General features: G+C 36.5%; 1 protein-coding gene across 3 annotated transcripts in view; it reads right to left on the reverse strand.

Moving 5' to 3' along the window:
• The window catches only part of GYS2 (glycogen synthase 2), a 61,059-nt gene that overhangs the window by 17,050 nt on the left and 20,817 nt on the right, over nucleotides 1-23,192 (reverse strand). For 2 of the 3 annotated variants that reach the window (XM_025401917.1, XM_025401916.1), the window contains exons 3-11: nucleotides 22,880-23,071; nucleotides 21,135-21,317; nucleotides 15,263-15,407; nucleotides 9,764-9,881; nucleotides 9,462-9,582; nucleotides 6,986-7,092; nucleotides 6,250-6,309; nucleotides 5,694-5,772; nucleotides 4,803-4,916 (exon numbers count right to left, since the gene is read on the reverse strand). In XM_025401917.1, coding sequence (XP_025257702.1) covers nucleotides 4,803-4,916; nucleotides 5,694-5,772; nucleotides 6,250-6,309; nucleotides 6,986-7,092; nucleotides 9,462-9,582; nucleotides 9,764-9,881; nucleotides 15,263-15,407; nucleotides 21,135-21,317; nucleotides 22,880-23,071 — 1,119 coding nt within the window. The remainder of the gene's footprint in view (nucleotides 1-4,802; nucleotides 4,917-5,693; nucleotides 5,773-6,249; nucleotides 6,310-6,985; nucleotides 7,093-9,461; nucleotides 9,583-9,763; nucleotides 9,882-15,262; nucleotides 15,408-21,134; nucleotides 21,318-22,879; nucleotides 23,072-23,192) is intronic. The other variant, XM_025401918.1, reaches the window with a different exon arrangement.

The following is a 23,192-nucleotide window of genomic DNA, read 5'->3' on the forward strand; positions in this document are numbered from 1 at the left end:
CCTCGAACTCCTGGCCTCAAGTGATCCCCCCGCACCTCAGCCTTCTGAGTAACTGGGATCATAGACAGGAGCCACTGCACTTGGCCTATGTCTAATTTAATCCTTACAGTTCTATGAGTGTGGGGTTATTTGATCACCATTCACAGATGAGAAGACTGAGGTACAGACAGATTCAGTGAATTTACAAAATTGGTAAGTGTCAGGGATTTAAATATTGTCTTCATGGACTTAGTCTGCTGCATTCTTTATAGATCTGCCAGCCCTGGAAATACAGCTCAGCTTTCTTTCTGGAGATCTTAGCCCCAGGAATCTTGACTGACAGCACCAATTGCAACAGCTGCTCCTAACTTACAGGACTGGCAGAAAGAGTACCAGTGTAAAGTCATTTCTGCCCAACAGGTGCCTTTAATGGGCAATTTTTGTTTGGGGAATCCCTATCCCTATTAATAGGAATCTGTATTCAGTTGCTCATAGAATCAGACACCTACCTGTCTGCCAATCTGAAACTATTTTGGTAAGTGGGAGGTACATATAAAGGTAAAACAGAATGGAAAGGTTGCTGAATACAGGAAAAAGTTGTATGTAGTAACATTAACACTAATATATTTAAAATAAGTTAACAGTAAACCAATTTATGCACACACAAAACACACACACATAAAACAGGCTTCTTTTGTATCAAGAAATGAAGCACTGTAAAATAGTTCTGAATTTGTGTTAGCTGTAGACTGCACTATTGAAAACTATTTTTCCTATATTTCTGTGTACATGTGTATGTATGTATTCCTTTCTTTCTTCCATTAACTGACAAGCCATGTTGAGGGGTTTTGGACCACCGCATTTCCCCTGTGTGAGGCACAAGTGCTGCTGTGTGTGTATATTTTTTGTATATTAGCCAATTTTTATCAATTCTTGTTTTTTATTAAATACATAGACTGTCCTTTCTAGGAAGGAAAGAAGGAAGGAAGGAAGGAAGGAAGGAAGGAAGGAAGGATGGATGGAAGGAAGGAAAGAAGGAAGGGAGGGAGGGAGGGAAGGAAGGAAAAAAGGAAGGGAGGGAGGGAGGAAGGGAGGAAGGAAGGGAGGGATGGAAGGAGGGAGGGAGGGAGGGAGGGAGGGAGGGAGGGAGCAAGGAAGGACAGACTGAGGCATTTTTAAATCTGGGCTGCAGTCTGTGGCTCTTCCTACATCATCCTTCCTTCCTGCTCTCTCTTCATGGGTATATTGACCTGCAAGACCTGCATCTCCCTGCCTGCACTTGCTTTCGACCCCTTGGTCCTTCACAGGGCTTTCCTCTAATTAGTCCTTTGCATATCTAACCTCACCTTGGCGACTGCTTCTCAGAGAACCTAAACAGAGACAATACATATGAGACATGATTGCTGCCTCAAATAACTGAGTTCTTCTAGAGAAATGAACACATAACATTTTTAAAAATACAATTTCTTGTAATAACTCATATAACTATAGTAGATAAAAGCTTCTCGAGAATGCAGATAAGGAAACAACTATTCCCGTCTGGAATAGAGGAATGTGTGTTAGGGAAAGGGGCAAGGAAATAATGACTTTTAGGTTGGAGCCCAGAAGAATTGTTAGAATGACAGATAAGAGTATTTCAGAAAGAGATGATAACATCAGGAAGGACACAGAGGTATGAAAGTGTTATGTATGCTTAGGAAATAAGGTATTTTTCCATTCCTGGAAAATTGTTTCACTGAGGCAAAACACTTGTAAAACACAGATCAGCAAGGCATTCTTCATTTAGAGCTTCCAATTTCAAGGAACTTTCCAGTCTCAGTCTTCCCAAGAGCAAGGGAAGCATTAACTATTGCTAGCTGCATGATCCATCCCTCCTTTTCCCACTTTCCTTCATCCCTCCCTTCTATCTGCATGTATTGTATGTAGCATGTGCCAGGCAGCAGACAGATCCTCAGAAAAAGATATACAGATTTAGATAAAAGTGTGACACAAAATGTTCTGAGAAAAATAGAAATCTACAGGGAAATAAAAGGCTTTCCGTGCCCCTATTATTTCCTTTCCAGGAGACAGAGAGTGAGAGAGAGAGAGAGAGACAGAGAGAGACAGAGAGAGACCAGCCTAGGTTAAACTATATGAGAATGAGGCCTAGTTAGTAGTGACATCCTCTGCAATGAAGTATAATACTAAAAAGTGGTATTATAATACTAAATTGTGGATATAATACTAAAAAGTCTAAGGGATAGGTTTTTCTATCTCTTAGAAATTATTTCTATCGCTCAGTATTATTTTTACCTTGATGGATACATTCCTGCATTCCCAGGGATGTAGCTCACTGATTGTAGGAGGTGTGCTAGGTGCAGATATTTCAGAAATACAGAAACACAAATAAGAAAATAAAAACAACTTACAATGAAAGTTGCCCCATTGTCCTATAGAAATAATACTTATGGGTTTTTAAATAAACATAGAAATCGCCACTTCTGATCTTAAAACTTGACATTTACATTTGTCTCATCTGAGTTCCTCCCTCAGGAAACTGATCCTCAGGTAAGGCACAGAAGCTCACCAGATCACCACATCCAGACAATAAGACACCAGACCCCTCCTTCCTCCTGATTGCTTCTTTATCCTTTCCTAATTCCTCTTTTACGTTCCTTCCCCGCTTGTGTAAACTCCCCAATTTTAGTCAGATGGGGAGATGAGTATGAGGCTGATCTCTCATTCTCCTAGGCTGCAGAACCCGTACAGGGCTTCTTCCCTGGCAGTACTCATTTTCTCAGTAACTGGCTTTCTGCCTCACGAGCAAGGGGACCCAGATCAAAAACCTGGCATCTCAGTAACAATGCTATGGCCTAGGGCCATCTATGTGCATATGGATATGTTTGATATAAATGTTCCACAGCATGGAACTTTTTATAAACTGCTTGTGTTACTTAATGCTGTATCATGAAGTCTTCCTACAATTAAGAAAATTTCTCCTACTTCAATTTCTGAAATATTTTTCTTTTTATTCTCTGCTTTTTCTTTCTTTCCCTTACTTTTCTTCCTCTAATTTTCTCTTAAATCTTGAAGTTTCCTTGGACTGACATTTTTCTCTACTCATTCAACCTAGTCTTTTTTATTTTTATTTTGTGTTTTTTTGAGACACAGTCTCACTCTGCCACCCATGCTGGAGGGCAGTGGCACAATTGCAGCCTCTACCTCCTGGGCTCAAGGAATCCTCGCACTTATGCCTCCCTAGTAGCTGGTACTACAGGCATGTATCACCACACCTGGCTAATTTCTTTGCATTTTTTGTAGAGACAGGGTTTCACCATGTTGCCCAGGCTAGTCTTGAATTCCTGGGCTCAAGTGATCTACCTACCTCAACCTCCCAAAGTGCAGGAATTATATGTGTGAACCACTGTCCTGGCCCTCAACCTGGTTTTCAGTGTGTCAGGGTCATCATTCCATGATGTCCACTGCTGCCCATGCACCAATATCTCTCCTTCAAGGTTGCCCTCATCAGCTCCAGGCCTATGTTTTCTCAGTGCCCATTAAACATCTCAAGTTGTATATCTGACATGTAACTCAAACTCAATTCATCGGAAACCGAACTCAGTTCATGACATGACCCTCAAACCAGTTTCTGCTAAAGACTTGTTTTGATTTTTAGGAAGCATTGGTTAAATACTGAAGCCAAGAGGCTATTATTCTTGAATTTTCCCTCTTTCTTACTCCCAGTATCCAACAGTCACTAAGGATGACCTTTTCTACATGCAACCATTTCTCCCATGGTTTTGTAAAAACATCAAAGGGAAAGAGGGTGAAGGCCAAATTTATTTGTCTGACTTTTTTAACATGGAGAAATATAAGAAATATTTATAGATAGCAAGAGAAGAAGCTAGTGATAACAATGAAATGTACAATAGAACAGAAGGTAAAAAGATAAGGCAAGTTTCCTAAGAATGTGCGTATTGAAATCTTAGAATAGTTGTAAGAACCTGAAGGAAAAAATGTAAGGATGGTCAAAATCTATATTTGAGGCCAGCTTGGGAGGACACTGAAGGAGTTCATAATTCATTTAATTCTCAATTAGGTCACCTGCTAAAAACGAAAGAAAGAAAGGGGTGAAAGTGGGGTCATTTGAAAATATTTGTTGTGGCCATTTGATCTTGAACATTAGTGGATGGAGCTTAGTAGAGGTAAGCAATTATCTGTTTGCATGTTCATATTCGTCTTCTATATCCAGAACCATGCCTGGAATACAGCAGGCCCTCAGTAAGTATCATACAGTTTAAGCTCCATGGTGGCAGAAACCAGGTCTTATTCATATAAATGTCCTCAGCAAGTAAAATTGTGCCTAGTCATTGTAGAAACTCAAGCCAAAAGAATGAATTGCTCTATAGAAAATTATATAAAAACATTATCTGCCACATTCTCCAAAACTGGAAGCTTCTCATATTATCCCCTTAAGTTGAACTTTATTAGAAAGAAACAAACACAATTCGTGTTAATATCAACAATTCCTTCATTCAAATAATTCTTAGAATAATTGGTATCATTAAAAAGTAATTTCCTTATGCTTATTGGCAGTATTGCACAGTGGAAATAAATGCTAGAATTATAGCTCAAAGCCATGAATATGCCTCAATTTTCAAGAATTATACGAAAATATTCATTATACTTTAGTTATCCGAGACAAGAAACTGAGCCACTTTTCCTTTAAAATACTTAAAATATTTCTTGTAGATGTAAAAACAACTAAGGAAAGCTCCTAATAAATTCTCAGAAAATATATTTTATGTAAGTTTAAAGTTCCCCACATAAACAATTAGTTCTACCTTGACTCTGTCTGTGCGGTTGTTGAAAAGTCCGATCCGTCTAATGGTGCTGAGGATGGGGTCGGTGGAGTCATCGATCATGTTGTGCGTGGTCACTGGGGGCAATGACTGTCGCTGAAGTATGAGAGGGAAGGAAATGTCAATTGCAGAAAGAATTAACAAGGGTGACTAATTTCAACAATAGGTCATTGACATTTCATCCAACCTTCACACTTTCAGTCTTTTGAGACAGCACTAATGATGATGACTAAGTCTTGTGTGTGTTTCAAAGGAAGATATGGGTTGAAAAATCTCCTCTGCATACTGTGAACACATGAAGCTTTTGTTTTCCCCCTGCAGCTACTATATGAGAGACCTGGACTTCCTGACTGCTTCCAGGACTTATTTGGAATATAAAGGTGTCCTGAAGTCTTGACTTAAGATGAACTTTACTGATTTCTTTTAGCAAGGCTGTCCTCCAGTACCTGATTCTTCCCTATTATAACAAGCATTTTGATGCAAGTCTAACACATTTGTTTTATCTCTTTTGTAATAATTCCACTCGACTAAGAAATACTCTTTTCTCTAATGTGACTCAAATTCTATGTTTTGGAAATATTTAGGACTTTTTTGTAATTACTAAACTATACATGATTTTTATAATGAATATATTGATTCAAAAATAATTTTGTAAGTGAGTGGAAAGACAAATTTCATGAGATTTTTTTAAGGAGTCCTTAAAACCACTAATGAAAAAATGTCCAAAGTAATCATTTAAGTGACTATGTAAGAATGTCTTTTTTAGCCTCAGTTCTAAAAATGTTCCAAATTAGCACATTCCAATACATTAAAATACTGGTTAGATAGAATTTTATAACTATGGGACATGGTAGGTGCTTTTTTCCTTATTACCTGAGTTGAAAAGATGGCTCTTTTCATAATTGTTAGATCATCTCGATCTAAAATATTGTTCATGTCAGGAATTCCTCCTCTGCAGGGAAAAAATGTTAATAACAAAAATAAAAACAGCTGGCACTAATTCAGTGATTCCTAAGCATCAGATTCTATATTATACGTTTCATGTATTTTAATAAATAATGTTGATTCTTCTATTAAGTAAATATGTTCATATAGACTTAATATTTAAGCACATATTTAATACACATTGTCAATATATATTTTGAATTAAAATCTCGTTAAGTCTCCCTCAGCTTCAGACTGACATATCAACCCTTAATGAGCTCATCATTGAATTAGAACTTGCCTGCATATAACTGTGTTCCTATTTGTACAGCTGTTACAAGTTTTGTCAAATGAAGGATAAAACACTGTTCACATGACATAACACACTTTCAGAGATTAATTCCTTTATATTTGGAGCAAAATTAACAAGTTATGATATCTAAATTGTTAAGTTTGAATTGTGAAGCCTTGAGTGATTGAAGTACAAAGCATTTCAAGCACCTACCTTAATAATGCATCATAGAGTTTTTTTCCAAACTTTTCCTTCACAGAATGTGCAATGTCCCTGTTTGAAACAGAAAGATTTATCATTTAAACAGTACGACAATGTTTAATCTTTATTTGTTATGATAATACTATTGTTTTGTTGACATTCTTTGATATTACATTCTTTGAAATTACCGGTATCTTTTTCATAGTCTCTTCTGTGATTTTACTACTTGCCAATTCAGCTTAACTTGACATCTCCAGAGCTGAGGCAACAGAACACCATGGCCAGCACAAAGTGCTTAAATTTTTTTTTGCTTCATGATGATCAGAATAGGGTAGAGAGCAGAGAGGGGGAGTAGATAGATGCATAGATGTAACAAGACAGGAATTCATTGATCATTGTTGAATCTGAACTATGAATATAGAGGGGGTCATATTATTAAGCTTTTTGCTTGACATGTTTTTAGAATTTCACACACAAAAAAGCTAAAAAATGTTTGACTCATCTTTAAAGATTTCTACAGGGCCCTGTTCCTTCAATAGTAGCACATTCCAAAATTTGTATAACACCTATAATGTTATAAGCATTATAACAATCTAAAATAGTAGCACGATGAAAAGAGAGTCAAGTTATTTGTCTGTAATAATCTTAAGGAAAAAACAAAGTTCAAGGCGATACATGAGATATCATTCACTTAAAAGAAATCTTTTTACATTTATTGCTTGAGAACATTCACAGGACGTGAGATTACCACAGTTGTTTTCGCACTGCTTGTCCTTTCAGGGTTTCCACGTTGAAATTATTTGTCTTGGCAGGCATGATGAAAAACACCACCACTGTGACGTCACTTTTATGCATCTGGTGAGGAATTAGTAAACACAACAGAGTCAACTATCAAAGATTTTTTAAAAGTATGATAGATTGAACTTACACATAGAAAAGTAGTGTTTTAAATACCAGTAGATAAAAGGAATAGTTATTATGAGTCACAGACAAATTATATTCACCTTCCTGAGACTTTTTCAGAAATTTTAGTTAAAATTAATATTTAATTAAACGTTAAATGTTTAATTAAATTTTCAATTTTCAGTCAGTACTTATCAATGAACAAATTGACTTTCAATCAGTATTTGTCAATTAGCAGTTTGAAAATTCAAACAGATTATTTTCACGCCTTTGACAATCTAGAATAGATAACAATTGCTATTGATAACGCTGCGCTTTTCTGTGGTTAAAAAAATAGCATGAATGAGAGCTAATATTACAAGACCAAAATTAATTCTTTAAAATTTCAGATTGGAAATTTAACGAAGATTTAAGCTTTGGTAAAAGCTAAAATAATATTTAAATTTTTTTGCTTATTCACGTTGATGGATGACAAATAGATTATTCGCATTTTTCTGCTAAATGTCTTGATTCTCATGATGTTATATTTTGGTTTTTAGCCCTAAAGTAAAGAAACAAGCACATGCTGAGCACTGTGCTGGGGTGCTTTAAATATACTACCAATAATCATGTATAATAGGCATTTCTCTCCTCATTTGATTAATGTCAAAAGAAAGGAATGAGAGGTTAAATATTTTGTCTGAGTTCCTACAACAGGTTAGTGCCAAAGCTGACATGTAAACTACTGGCTTAGCATCTCTCGAAAGGAAATGACTTATTAAGAAGCTGTAAGAATGAAAGCATAAACTCACTTAAAATCATGCACCTCTAAGAAGGTTTATGTGCAATGACTGACTAGCTCCAAAGTGTGGGGCACTTTACCATCTGGTACGTAGCTTCGGCTCTCCGGGGCCTGACATTTTATTAGGGAAAGCTACTAAAGGCATACAATAGGAAACTCACCCTAGGACCAGCCAATGTGCTATCAAAGAATAAATGTACTATGTGGAAAGAGAATTCCTTCTTTTAACTTCTCCAAGTATTGCACTTATGTTTTATGTCTAGTATAATGGTAATCAGTCTTTTCTTCAAATCTATAAATAAAGTGAATATTTAATAATTATATAAATACATTTATTAATAATGTCCCTAAAGACTCTGCATATTTGATGTAGTTGTGAGTCCATTATAAAGCTTGTTGAATGAATATATACTAGGAAAATATGAAGTAAGATTATTTAAGAATAATCTTTTTAGCCTTCAGTTCTATTTTGCAGAGTTGGACTTTATTAATGAATTGCTTGCTTATTAATGTGACTTTAGTAAATTTTTTTAGCATATTTGGTATAATGTCTGCTCTAGAGCAAAAAATGTATGTCCGAGAAATAAAAATTTAACTCGAGTGTAGTAGAAAACTCAGGAAAGTTTAGATTTTCTCATTATCTCATTAAAATTGAAATTCTACACTCCTCTCCTGTGAATATTTTCCTATTACTTAGTCTGTATTTTTATGTGATTGGGATTGGAATTGGAATATAAACCAATAGCTCCCATCAATACCTATGACATGGTACCATTTTTTTTATAGTTGCTTCTATTTATGCATATTGTATTGCTCAGTTAGTTGAGAACCCACTTTGTATCCCACCTTCCTGAGTGAAAAAATGATATCACATTGTTGGGAGTAAGAACCTTCTTTTTCCTCCTTCATGCTTTCATGTGATGTGACATCCACTAGTTCAACAGTTTAAGACTCTCAGTCGCAGGAAGGAGGTGTGGCTGGGGAGGTGAGTGAACCAAGTGTGTGTGTGTCTGCCCTGTTCTATAGAGAGTTAGAGATGTCTGGTTTGACTGCCAGCTATGTGGCACATGCTTCAGTTGGGGGAGGAGAGTGATGGTCAGAGCTTCCTATGATTAAATGGCTAAGAGTAATAACAAGGTTCAGTATTAGGATGCCTACTGCCATGTGCATAAGCCACATCTTCCATTATAGTCTTCAATGATTTTTTGAAAATTAATATTTTGCTCTCCATCACTTGATTTCTCTATACTAATTTTTCAATTGATTACAAACTCATGTGAGGTAAAAGGGATGTTACAATGACTTCTTAAAATATAGCATATATAATGGGATAAGCTTAAGCTTCTCCTAAAAAAAAAAAAGACAACATTATAGACAAATATACAAGTCAACACTGTGGCAACTCCAATATGTAAACTGAAAGGCTGAAGCCATTTTTGGAATACTATTATCATTTATTCTCTTGAAAACTATTCTTCACTTCCCACAGAAGAAAGTTCTCCCTACAAGGGTGTTATATCATGTCCTAAAGCTTTCTTACCCTCAGCAGGAAATTTAGCCTGGATAAGGATTCTAGGAAGATGTCAGCTCCTTTGTTTGAAAACTCATACCTCCCAGCAATGAAAAGGAACAAAGTCTTTTCAAGATCAAAGTCCAGATGACTAAAACAAAACAAAACAGTTTCAAATGAAATACAGCAATAGTAACAAAATGTACACAAGAATTCTGTTAATGTACAAAGGGGGCTGGGAGAGATAAACATTTACTATTACAATTCTGTTTTCTCTCTACCAAAGATCCCTCATATCTGATGCTTCTTTTCTTTAATAAAGAAAATCATACCCATAGAAATGACCTCGAACAAAATCTTGGATTCTGGCCTTGTACATGGCATGTAGATTTTGAAACTCATGCACTGCTGAAAATTTCTTAACATTCAAGCCATTTGGAGTAACTACATCTAGAAAAGTAAAACAAAATTATTATTAAAATTCTCTTTTCAAAGAGGGTACATTGTAGAAATAAATATCTTTAAAACTATAAAGCTAGATGTTTATTAACATTCTACTTTCTGACTACCATAAAAAGTAAAATTTATAAAACTTCCAGTTCATAAAAAGTTCATAAAAATTCACAACACATTTGATTTATTGATTGAAATAGGAAATCAGAAATGCCTGACCAAAATAACAATGAGGGACTGGTAAAATGAAATGGGTTAATCAATAGCAATAATAATTGTTATTATAGTATTCATTTATTGATTATTTAATGTGCACCAGGTTTTGCTTTAAAGGCTTACAGTGTAACTCAATCTCTTCAACAAACCAAAGGAGTGAGTGCTCTTATCTGCATTTTCAGAGGTGGAAACTCAGGCACAGAGTTGTTCAAAGACCCTGTCCAAGAACACACGGCTGGTAAGTCGAAGCAGAATCCATGCAGTCTGCCTCCACATACTGTTTCCTTAACCCTGCACTAAACTGCCTCCTGCCATCTTGTTTTCCACACGTGTATGGGACACCTTTTGTACATTTGGAAAATTGGAAAAGGCAGCCTCTTACTTCTAATTTCTATTCTTATCTATATTTCTTATTTCTAACACAACTGATGCATTCTTCCCAGGAGATTCTGTTGCTCAGGCAGGAAGACATTCTTGGTTTTCCAAATAGTGGTCTGTGACAAGAAACAGAGGGACCACTCATAGCATATGATGGAAACTACCTACTGAGTTGAATACATGGGTTATCACATTTAGTAGCATAAAAGCAAAAGCAAGAAAAAAGAAGCTATGTTAAAAAAAATTTAGCACAGGGCTCTGAAGATTTTTGTAATTTTAAGAATCTTTTCCAGCCTGGCCAACATGGTGAAACCCCATCTCTACTAAAAATACAAAAATTAGCCAGGCGTAGTGGCAGGCACTTGTAGTCCTAGCTACTGGAGAGGCTGAGGCAGATGAATCGCTTCAACCCAGGAGGCAAAGGTTACAGTGAGCCGAGATCGTGCCACTGCACTTCAGCCTGGGTGAAAGAGCAAGATTCCATCTCAAAAGAAAAAAAAAAAATCTTTTACAGTTAACTGCCTATTTTCTTGATATGGTTCCACAAAATCAATCCAGGCTTTTTGGTCATTTTTTGTGGAAAATAAAAACTTACTGATTTTTATGAGTTTTTATTAAGTAATCTGACATTTGTTATACTCTTTTACATACATGGCCACCGTAGAATCAATTTTAAGTAGCAAAGGTTTCCAGTGAAAGCTTTCATGTAATTCCTAAACAAACTATATAATGTGATTCATATAGTATGACAATTACATCTTAAAATGTATTTATCTTTCTATAGCAATTACGTAGGGCTCATTTTGTGCCAGGCCCTATTACATTTGACATATAATAATTTTTTAAAATCCCTATGAGGTAAGTTGTTTTCACTGTCCCCATTTTACAAATGAAGAAACCGGCCTACAGAATATTAAGTCATTTGGTCAATGTCAAGTGAGTGCAAAGTAACAGAGGCTGGATTTAGAACCAAAGCAGCCTGGCTCAGGAGTCTCTGCCCTTTTGATGCAGTGGTGTCATACAACTGTACCATACAAAAAGCTATAGGAGGCAAGAATGTATGTGGATACCAGCTTATTATGGATTGTAATCCTCAGCAATTTTCTAAATTGTTTTGCAAACAATTATAAAAAAAGATCTGTGTCCTGCAATTGTCTGTTTATTAGCCTAAAGAGTTAGGCCAATGAGGTCTTCTAATATCCATATTAATAACAGAATAATCTCATATGCACAGGCCTATGTGCAGTCATATGCTGGTAAAATTTAACAAAAAGTACTCCAGGAAAAAGAGAGAAAAAGAGAAAGAGAGAGACAATTTTAGTATTTCCCTTTCTCCAAGGTGTAAATATTCCTATCATGACTGATTTCAAGCTACCAATGTAAGTGCAGAGTTGGGAAGAAAAGTGCAGTAACACCATTATAGTATTTCCATCCATGAAATATATATATGGATGTTAATGCACCATTATATAGGTTATAGGTTTTAGGTTATTTTTATATAATGGTGCAGTAACATATAATGGTATTACTGTACCATTATATAAAAATAACCTAAAATCATAGTAAAATGTAGTAAAATAACTAAGAAATGATGTTAAATTAGTTAAATTAGTTTGATTAGTTAAAATTAATTAGTTCATATAATAGAATATGAATAGGTTTTCTCTGGAAAAGAGATGTTTCCCTGTAAGCAACATTGGTCACTAATTTCTTACTATTGTTCCCAAGTAGAAGACAATGTCAATGTTACCCACATTTCTGATGTTAGGCAACGCCAACACAAAGGAAAAACATTGACTAAAGGATGGTATTAGCTAGAGTTCATATTAAGGTATTAGCATGGGCTCAAAAATCAATAATTGCAACACTATTAATGACTATATTAAAGGGAAAATGACAAATTTTTTAAAGCAACGCAGGATATTTAAGGCATATGTTGTATTCAGTTTTGTGTCTGTAATTAGTAAATTTATAATACTGCCTTCCCTCCAATATTTTAAAGAAAATATCACCTTTTCAACATCTTAAATTATTTTGAGTCAAATTTATGGCAAAAGCATAATGATACAGTAGTAAATATAAGCTTTTGCCAATGATTATATAGTGATATTTTGAAAAATATCTGGTCCCATGCATGTTTTTAACCTAGTTAATTTGTCTCTTGCTCTGTAGTTGTGCCCTCAGCATTAAAAGTAATGGCTCTAGTTAAACTTTTAATCGGGGAGGACTTCAAGAAAAACCAAGGAATACAAAGTCATAGTTACTCTATGTGATCCTTTTTTTTTCAGAATGCTCTTGGGAGGGTTTATATGTTTACTGATCTACTGAAAGTCCATTGACCTTCCTGAGCCACAAAATGTTCAGAGATTTCACAATTTCCATCAGAGCCACCACATGATTCTACTGCAAGTCTGAAGAAGACCAGATTGCAGTGTTTACAGTTTCTGGTAGAACTTCCAGGTAAAGCTAGTTTGTGGGCACTCAGTAATAGATGAGAACTTGGGGAAAATCTAGACAGTGATCCGCACAACATAGTAATTGTTGATATTTTCTAAATCTTTACAATGGACCAGGCACTGAGCTGAGTTTTGTCCATATGTCAACTCTTCGAATCATTGCAACAATTCTAGATAAGAGAAAGGATTATTATCCACATTATGCAGATAAGACACAGAGAGCTTAAGCAACTTCTATAATGTCACACAGCTAGTAACGTATACTCAACATAAAATCATTTTTGATACTGAATACAGGCAGTTTGGCAAAAAGCTCATGCTTTGACCACTACTCTGTAGCTATATTCTTAAGAAAACAAAAATTTAAGAAAATAGTGTATAGAGAAAGCAGGACCCAGAATACAATCTTGGAGAATGTCCACTTTGAAAAGTAAAAGAAAGTAGAAAAACAATTAGAAGCACCAGAAAAGATTATACTGGAAAGAAACTAGAATGTGCAGTGTCATGAAAAAGAATGGAAACAGATGTTCACCACCTTTAAATGCTAGAGAATATAAAGAAATATAAAAAACATTAGATGACCCTGAATTTGACGATTTTTGGAAAAGCAATTTTAGGCCAGAGTTGGAGGTTGGAAGCCAGAGTCCCACGGGCTAATGAGTAAGTGAACCTAGCAATTATGGTTTACTCTTACAAGATATTTGGCAGCAGGAGAAAGGAGGAGATGGTATGACATTTGGCAGGGTAGCAACCTCAAGAGAAATTTTCATTTTAGAATAGGCAAAAACAAAGAAAGTATTTCTGTGAGCTCAGAAAAAGATACTGTAGATAGGAAAAAGGAATATCCAGGAGAGAAATAAACATATTGATGGAATAAACTCCCTAAAGAAGAATGGGAGTAAGAATCCAAGTGAATCCAAGAGAATCCTTGGAAAGAAAAATGCTACCATAGGTTCTTAATGCTGCACTATTCAAATTAGTTGGGTTCTCGTTCTATCTTTTTATTTTTTTATTTGTTTGTTTTAATCTAGCACCTTGAAATACCTCCTCTACACATTCTGCTATCTGAAAGAAGGACAACTAGAGACAAGACCATAGGAATTAAGCAAGGAGGATATATTAATTAGGATGGTTTGGTTGCAAGCAATATAAATCTACTAATGCTGGCTTAAGTATAATAACAAGGAATTTATTAGTAGGATGCCGGAGTGTCTCACGGCAAAGATTTAGCTGAGCCTTAGGAATGATTTTTAAAAGTGGTTGAAATTAGCCGGGCGCGGTAGCTCACGCCTGTAATCCCAGCACTTTGGGAGGCCGAGGCTGTTGGATCACGAGGTCAGAAGTTCAAGACCAGCCTGGCCAAGAGAGTGAAACTCTGTCTCCATTAAAAATACAAAAATTAGCCGGGCGTGGTAGCAGGCGCCTGTAATCCCAGGTACTCGGCAGGCTGAGGCAGAGAATTGCTTGAACCCGGGAGGCGGAAGTTGCAGTGAGCTGAGATCAGGCCATTGCACTCCAGCCTGGGTGACAGAGCGAGACTCCGTCTCAAGAAAAAAAAAAAAAAAAAAAGTGGTCGAAATCACTGTGGAGAACCTAGAGTTCTCTCAGTCTGTTTTTGCTTCTCATAGCAATTCAGTGTAGTTTTATCTCTTTGCATCCAGTGCAACGGAATAGAAAAATAAACACTACCAATAGCTCAAAGCTGGCATTCTATCATATGGCAGTGCGTTCGGAGATTCGTTTGAATGGGAGCATTCTGATTGGCCCAGCTTATGTCAGATGTCTTCTTTGGGGCCAATCAGCTGTGGCCGGATGACAGGGCTGTGTCTTATGAGCATGAGTTCTTCACATTGCAAGCTCTGGTTGGGTCTGTAGATAGTTCCTAGAAAAATTTGCAAGGAATTTGGGGATAGGTAAAACAAAATGTTTCTACCAACACAGCACCAATGAGGCAACGTTACAAGACGTAGGACTGGGATAGTCTCACACAAATTTCTATTTTCTTGGCTTTCATTTTCTTAAAAGGCAAGAGTCAACTGAGCTTCCTTACACATACCAACTCGTTATGACAATCCAGGTCATACCGAGGTTACTTCAAGCATAGTTCATTTATTCAACAAGCACAGATTGAACACTTAGCCATGTTCCAGATATAGCTTTGTGTTGGTTTCCCTGCAAACCTACTGAAATTGAGAATTAAAATACACTTAAAGAGCTGCGTGGCAACTGGATGCAATTTTTCTTCAAACTTCACGATGGAAAAACAAAATCCTTATAGTCTAACGTCATTTGGAACTGAAAGATAGGTGATCCAGGGATAATAATTACCAGGCTTTCTCTTCAGCATGTGTTCGGCCTCTATTGCTGTTATTTCAGAAACCGTGGTGAACACATGAGCGCAATGAACGGAGGCTCGCTCCATGCAGTACCGGTGGTAAATCTGCCTTTCCCCAGCCTCTTTGTCTATGTTAAACTGTTAGAAACAAAAATAAAACACACATTTGCTAACACTAGCCCTTCTACACAAGCAAAACAAAATCACACATTTCACCAATTGGCTTTCCTCAAGGCTATGTAAAATTTTATGACCACACAAAAGTAATAAAAGCTTGAATTAAACCCATTACTACAACACACACAAGAACTTACACTTTAAAAGACATTGTTTACTCCATTTCTCCTTCCAAACTGCTGTTTAACTCCCTAAGTAAATGATGCTTCTACCTTGCTGTAATCACATAGAATTCTTGAATTTTTGACATTTTAATTACACTTTTACTTATTCTACATCTTGGAATACTGAGCTAATGCCTTTCTCCAGTCTTTTGTGTATTTTCCCATAAACAGTGAAACAAAGTTGACATTAAACTTGACATTGAAAATAAGAATAATTATTGTAATGCTTAATTCACTGGAAGAGAACCTGAGAAAGAGAAAGACAAATGCTTTTCCTTGGTTACAGATCTTCCCCTTTATAATTGCGAAGAGTGTATAGTTACTCTAGTTAGATATTGTGCTAGATTATGCAATTATCTATACTTCCGGGTAGTTTAACTTTAAAAAAGTCAAATTCCCAACAATCACTTAAATAATCGGCAACTGTTGTGGGCTTTTGCCATTACACTTAGTTACTGAATGTAATGTTTCACATAGCTGCATATGAAACTAGCAGTGTCTAAGACAAAAAGAATATGTAAAGTTTCTGACATTATGTAAGTAGGGTGCCTTTCATAATGGAGATTGTTAGTAGCTCTTCAGCACTAGTGTCAGGCACTCCACTAAGCACAATGACATATTTAATCTTTGTAAACTACTGAGACACATATTTTGTCTTCATTTTATGGAGAAGGAAATTGAACCTTTTAGAGGTCAAGAAACTTGCCGAAGGTCACATTGCTATTAAGAATCTTAGTAGAACCCTAATTTGATCCCTAATCAGCCTGACTGATGAATGAATACAATCTTGTATTCATCTGTTTATATATCATTTAGATTTCAACTCTATCAACAAGTTAGTCCCAATAATTATGGCATCATAGAGAGAAAAATACTGAAAAGAGACCCATTAGAGGAATCTCATGATTAGAACAAGAAAACTTCTAGAACATTCTTTTTAATCATCTCTCTGAAAATGTTTAAATCAGGTTGTATATGACATGCTTGGATTAGCAGAAGTTTTCTTAAAAGCTCTATGTGGCTGGTCTAATTCATGAAACCAAATCTCTCAGTCAACTTTTGTGAGCAATTTATGTGTATCGATTACCTTTAAGAAACTTATAAATTAATGGAAAATGGGTAAAAATAACAGGTAGAAATGAAATGAGTATGTGTCTGAATAAGTTACAGGATCAGAGCAGCACTGATTCACTCTGGCTGAAGGTAGGCAAAAGTATCTCATACTACGCAATAAGTGTAGTCAGCATCAACCCTACAAATGTAAGACTTTCAAGTGCAAAGACGAAGACTTACTCATCTTTGTATTTCCAAACTGGTTGGATGAATAAAATGGCATTTGGACCAGGACATGAAAGTTTAATTCTGGTAAAGTTATTTTTAGCTGAAATGCTAGCCGCCCTAAAGAACAAGTATAGAAAATGCTATGGCATGTGCAGAAAATAGCAGCACATCTGATGTGACTGTAGCATTGGATGTAGAATGTAAGAGATAGAGGCTGGTCAGATACAATAGGGCCAGATCACTGAAATCCCTGAAGATGAGCTTAGGAATTTTGCCTTTGTCCTATAAACAAGAAAAGCCACTCTGAACGTGTTTGTTTAGAGGTGTGGTAAAGACAGAGTTGATGTTTAAGAAAAATAACTCTGGAAAGAAGTAAAGAATGTTTTCTATCCCGTTGAGTATTTTGTGAATTTCAAATGAGATAACAAATGTCAAATGTTTAGAAAAGTGCCTGGAATATGGAAAGTGCTCAATACATTTAGCCATTGTTCTTATTAATTATTATTATTGTTGTAGAGAATCACATGTCACAGATAAGACAGCATTTAACATTTGGACATTTAGAGATGGAAAGATAGATTTTCTAAATGAGCAGGCTGAGTATGCACAAATACAGTGGCAGGATAGCAGGAGCCTGGAAACCCCGTGAGAGGCCTTGGGGAAGTCAGGCAGGTGTGCATGCTTCTGCCTTTCCCTCCTCCCATGGGGCACCCTTATCTTTTAGGTCTGTAGTAAGCGTGGCCACACCTGTGGCTTTACAGAAACCCTATCCATTTACACATGTTGTCCACTCTTTATGATTGTATCTTAAAATCTCTGTACAATAATTCCAACATAGGACATATCTGGACCTGGTCTTTTTGACAATGGGTTTTTACTTTCTTGCATTTTAATATATCTCATAATTTTTTATTGAATTCTGGATAATGTGTATAGAAAAACAAAAAATGGGTAAAGTACATATTAATCAATAAAACACAGTCCAGTGACACAGTGGGTAACCCCATAATTGAAGCTGACTAGCTCAAAACTTGATCAGAAGAAAGAGTTTAAATCCACCAAATAATTGTCCATGGCTTCCTTTCCCATTTTCCAATCCCAAATGGCATTGTCCTCAGATTTCCATCTAGGAAATTCCATTACAATTAAGAAAAAAAAAAGGCCAGGCGTGGTGGCTCACGCCTGTAATCCCAGCACTTTGGGAGGCTGAGGCAGGCAGACCATGAGGTCAGGAGATCAAGACCATCCTGGCCAACATGGTGAAACCACGTCTCTACAAAAAACACAAAAATTAGCCGGGCATGGTGGCACGTGCCTGTAGTCCCAGCTACTCAGGAGGTTGAGGCAGGGGAATTGCTTGAACCCGGGAGGAGGAGGTTGCAGTGAGCCAAGATCGCATCACTGCACTTCAGCCTTGCAACAGAGCAAGACTCCGTCTCAAAAAACAAACAAACAAACAAAACAACAACAATAACAACAACAACAAAACCGTAAGAAAACTAAAGGCTTTAGGGAATAAAAAAGCATTTATTATGTAGCCATTAGAGTCGAGGGGATAATTGATCAATGACTGGACTTTAAAAAATGAGTTTGGAGGCCGAGCATGGTGGCTCACGCCTGTAATCCCAGCACTTTAGGAGGCCCAGGCGGGCGGATCATGAGGTCAGGAGATCGAGACCATCCTGGCTAACACGGTGAAACCCCGTCCCTACTAAAAATACAAAAAATCAGCCGGGCGTGGTGGTGGGCGCCTGTATTCCCAGCTACTTGGGAGGCTGAGGCAGGAGAATGGCTTGAACCCGGGAGGTGGAGCTTACAGTGAGCCGAGATCGCGCCACTGCACTCCAGCTTGGGCGACAGAGTGAGACTCTGTCTCAAAAAATAGTAATAATAAATGAGTTTGGATACATATTCTTAGAGGTTCTCAGAAATTTCATATGCTGGCTGAAAATGGTTAAAATGTTATTTTAAATAATGAATTTTACTAAAAACTTAAACCAGCATTAGAGTTTTTGTAATTGGCTTCTAACAAGAATTGTTTTCAGTTAGCAGTAATTTGAGGAAAGTAGCTCTAATCTTTCTGATTTCACAAAAGTTTAATTATCTTATTCTTGTTCTCATACTTACCCTATTTTTATTTGTCTGAGTCAGAATTTACTGAAACTGATTCTGGTTCCTGCATCAAAGATTAAACTATGACTTATTCCCATACTGAATTTTTAAAAACCTTTCACGTATATGATTTGGTATTCTTATGTGTCACTCAAATTCTAAACTTAGTGTGAGCTTGGGGGCTTCTGTTGTGACAAATGATTACGAACTTAACCCAAAAGCTAGTTGTTGACTGCTTGTGGTCTACTAGTCATTTTGCTAGATAGAACATTTTACTGGAAAGATGGGCAGGAGTCTGACTAAACTTAAGTATCTCAACCAGTGAGGGGCTTTAAACTAGGGAGATATATGATTATATCTGAAGGAAGTGGGATAAATACAGCCCTTTCCTCAAAAGGGTAAAGTTGTAACATATAACTATATACTATAATGTGTTTCTTCCTTAAAACCAAATAAGAATATCCTATGTATATTATTAGTAGCTTTTAAAATTATTTATTACTATATAAGATTCAAGAATTCCAAAGTGGGCCGGGCGCGGTGGCTCAAGCCTGTAATCCCAGCACTTTGGGAGGCCGAGACGGGCGGATCAGGAGGTCAGGAAATTGAGACCATCCTGGCTAACCCAGTGAAACCCTGTCTCTACTGAAAAATACAAAAAACTAGCCGGGCGAGGTGGCGGGCGTCTGTAGTCCCAGCTACTCGGGAGGCTGAGGCAGGAGAATGGCGTGAACCCGGGAGGCGGAGCTTACAGTGAGCTGAGATCCGGCCACCGCACTCCAGCCCGGGCGACAGAGCGAGACTCCGTCTCAAAAAAAAAAAAAAATTAATTCTGAAGTGAAATACTCAATCTGCCACTCTGATATTTTCTCTTTCACTGAAGTCAAAGTGCACTCCTCTCCAGGAAGCATGCTTGTTCATCTTATCAGCTTAGCACAGATGACTGGTTTGCCCTTATTAGTCCACCATTACTATGTGCCACTAAGAACCTCCTATATCCCCAAGCTTTCTGAAATCCTTGGTGACTTTATTTTAAATGTACAGCTTATGTTTCTACTTTGACCTTTAGATTAGGCTGACCTTTTCATAGGGAAGGACTCATCAGACCATTCATTGCTTTACAGATGTTAAAAGTTTTTCAGAAAGAGCTTTCTTGCGCTCTGAGTGTCTTTGAGACAGTAGTATAACTTTTCAGTAGCATTATCTGAGTATTATTTATGTATCACACACACATACACATTCTGTTTTATAGAATCCTAGAACTCTTTAAGCTGGGAAAGTTTTAAAAATCAACTTTCGAACTTCCTAATTTTCCTGATAATGAAACCGAACCCTAGAGTGCTAAATAGATTTGATAATACAGATACCAAATCTGCAAAACCTCTGAATTTATATTCCTCAAATGCTTTGTTAATATTATTAACATGATGATATAAAATACATACTTTCATTAATCTAAATTGACATATAAAAAATAGAAGAAATAAATCAAAACTGAATGACTTTGGCAGGTGATAGAATCAGGTAATCTGCTAAGATTAGCAAAAATAACTTGTTGTTCACCAAGGACCCATATCCCTGTTTGCAATAACTTCTGTTTTACTTGATCCCACAAAAATACCCCTGTGCATTGTGAAGTTACAGGAAAAATTGAACCTATCAACCTATAATGTGGCTTTTAATCAATTGTTTACCTGGAGGATAGAAGAAATAGAGGAAGTAAGTCTCACAGTGCAAGTTTGTATGTCTCAAATCCCAGTTCTCTACCTGCCACTCAGAGCTGTGTGTGGATCTAGGGTGTTCACAGCACTTCCATAGCCTTTGGCTAGAACGAGGGCCCAACCCTGGGCGGACATCATGTCTTTACTCCTACCATATCCCTCTGGAACTATTGTTCCACAGCGGGACAGAAATCAGGCCTCTCACCTCTATACTCTAGTGTACTCTGAACAAAGTTGAGCTATATGAGCTGTCTGTCAACCCAAGGGAAGCTTTGTCATGAATATTGATTAGCTAAAAGGGCATTTCTGCCATCTGGTTGGCAGATGAAATGTACAGATCAATACTTATCTTTCAGCTTCAGCAATCTGAAAGAAGGGTGAGTAAGAGGGAAGGAGGAAGGAATAGTTACCTTATCAAGATGGTTGTAGAAATCAATATTTGCTGCACAGAGATACCTCCCGAGTAGTGTAGCGTGGGTTGTAAATATTGTGGCAATAGGAAGTTTCCTGGCTCGAGAAAGGATCAGTCCAATTCCAGCCTGCCATTCATGGAATTGGGCAACGACATGTTTATCATCTGCGTGATCTGTCACCTACATTAGAAAAAAAAAAGCATTCAGAAAAGTTGTTGATGAAGTTTGATTGTGATCATGGTCCACATTATAAGTGGAGTTATGGTGTCTATAAAATATTTTACAATTTAAAGGAATCTAAACATAGAGCATGAATATTTAGCAGGAATAAGTACAGGATTCAGTGGCATGTTCATTAACCCCATATATTTTTATATCTTAATCCTCTCTTTCAGTGATGGAGCAGATTTTTTGTATCCACAGAAGAATAAATACTAATATTAATGACAGGTAATGAATATTAAGAAATAAATGGAATAAATGCAAAGTTGGCACTCAAAAAATATTTATTGACTGGATGAATAAATAAATTCTTAAAGATATCGCTGAACAGCTGAATCAATTGGGACTACTCACTTACAAGTTTACTTTTTAAAAACTACTTGAATTTTTTTTAATTGACTAGACTTGTGTTTATTTATTGTGTACATTTTGATGTTTGCTGAAGGAATGGCCAGGAAGAGACTTCTATAAAAATATAAAAATGCCTTCTTTATTTGTAGGGGCCCAGTTATGGAAAAGCAAATGTTGCTTAAAACTATATAGCAATCATAATGAAAAAAATGCGTATGAAGAAAAAGTGACTTTTACAATATCATTTTTTTCTAATAAATAGTACTTGGATTCTCGATGACTTGAAAACTCTAAAAGCCTACAATGATTTTCATGTGTGTATTTGCATATTTGATTTTGAGAAACAGAGATAAAATGCCATTACATCATTTTAGAATAAATAATAAATGATTTCATGTTTTGAATTTATCTTATTTGGGTTTTCTTTTTCTTGAAGGCAACAAAATTTAACTGATATATTATTAAGAATATGGAATTAGAGAGAAAGAGGCTAATAAAAAACATGCCTTAAATCAAATCGCACCTTTGCAACACACTGAAGATCGGGGTATAATTCCACCCCAGGGTCTAGTTCCAAATCAGGTGGGCATCCGTCTCTTTGCCTTACAAAGAGACAGCTTATTTTGTTTGCCCTTACAAAATATTAACATTCACACTGACTCCACTGTGAGAATTCATTTCCTTAATAGAGAAAAGAGCAAAACACCAGCATTCAAGAAGGCTGAGCAGAGAATTGGGAAATTTGGAGCATTAACTTAAAACAGTGGTTATCACATGTAGTGTACATCAGGATCACTTGGAGAGCTTATTAAACAAATAGCTTCTTAAGCTATTTGCTACTCTTAGGATTCTATACTTCATGTTTTTCTTGCATGTATATTAAGTATCATCTATATATTGGGCAATATAATTGGGTGTTTGACACACATCATGCCATTTAAATTTGACATGAGGTAAATAGTAATAAGTATCATTATTACACTGTTCCAAAGGCTGGCATTTAATTTCCAGAATGCTCAACATTTTCTCAGATTTCTTTCAATTGTATTAGGACAAGCCATAATGGCATCATCTCAAAATTTCCTTCATTTAAAGATCATGGGATCATTTTTAGGCACTGAAAGCAGTTGTGCTGTTCCTCTGTTGAATCACTATATAATAAACCATACCTCTTTTAAGAACCAGGCAGTTAAAGATCCAAATATCAGCATATCATTGGCTTCTCGGTCATGATAAGGAATGCCGACACTGCATGCTTCCCAGAGGTCACCCTTCCACCTATCCAGATTCCAAGCTGAAAAGCCTATGTCAAAAAGTACCACATAAGGACTTCCTTCTATCAGCCATCTTCCAAAATGCACCTGTCATATAAAGAACACATAGCCATGTATGATATTAAGTCATGCAAGACAGGACAATGTATTTGCACTCTGAGGATATAAACTTTATGTAGTACTCAATGGCAGATTAAACAAGCTACTT

This window comes from Theropithecus gelada, chromosome 11 (genome assembly GCF_003255815.1).
Source record: "Theropithecus gelada isolate Dixy chromosome 11, Tgel_1.0, whole genome shotgun sequence".
Lineage (NCBI taxonomy): Eukaryota > Metazoa > Chordata > Mammalia > Primates > Cercopithecidae > Theropithecus > Theropithecus gelada.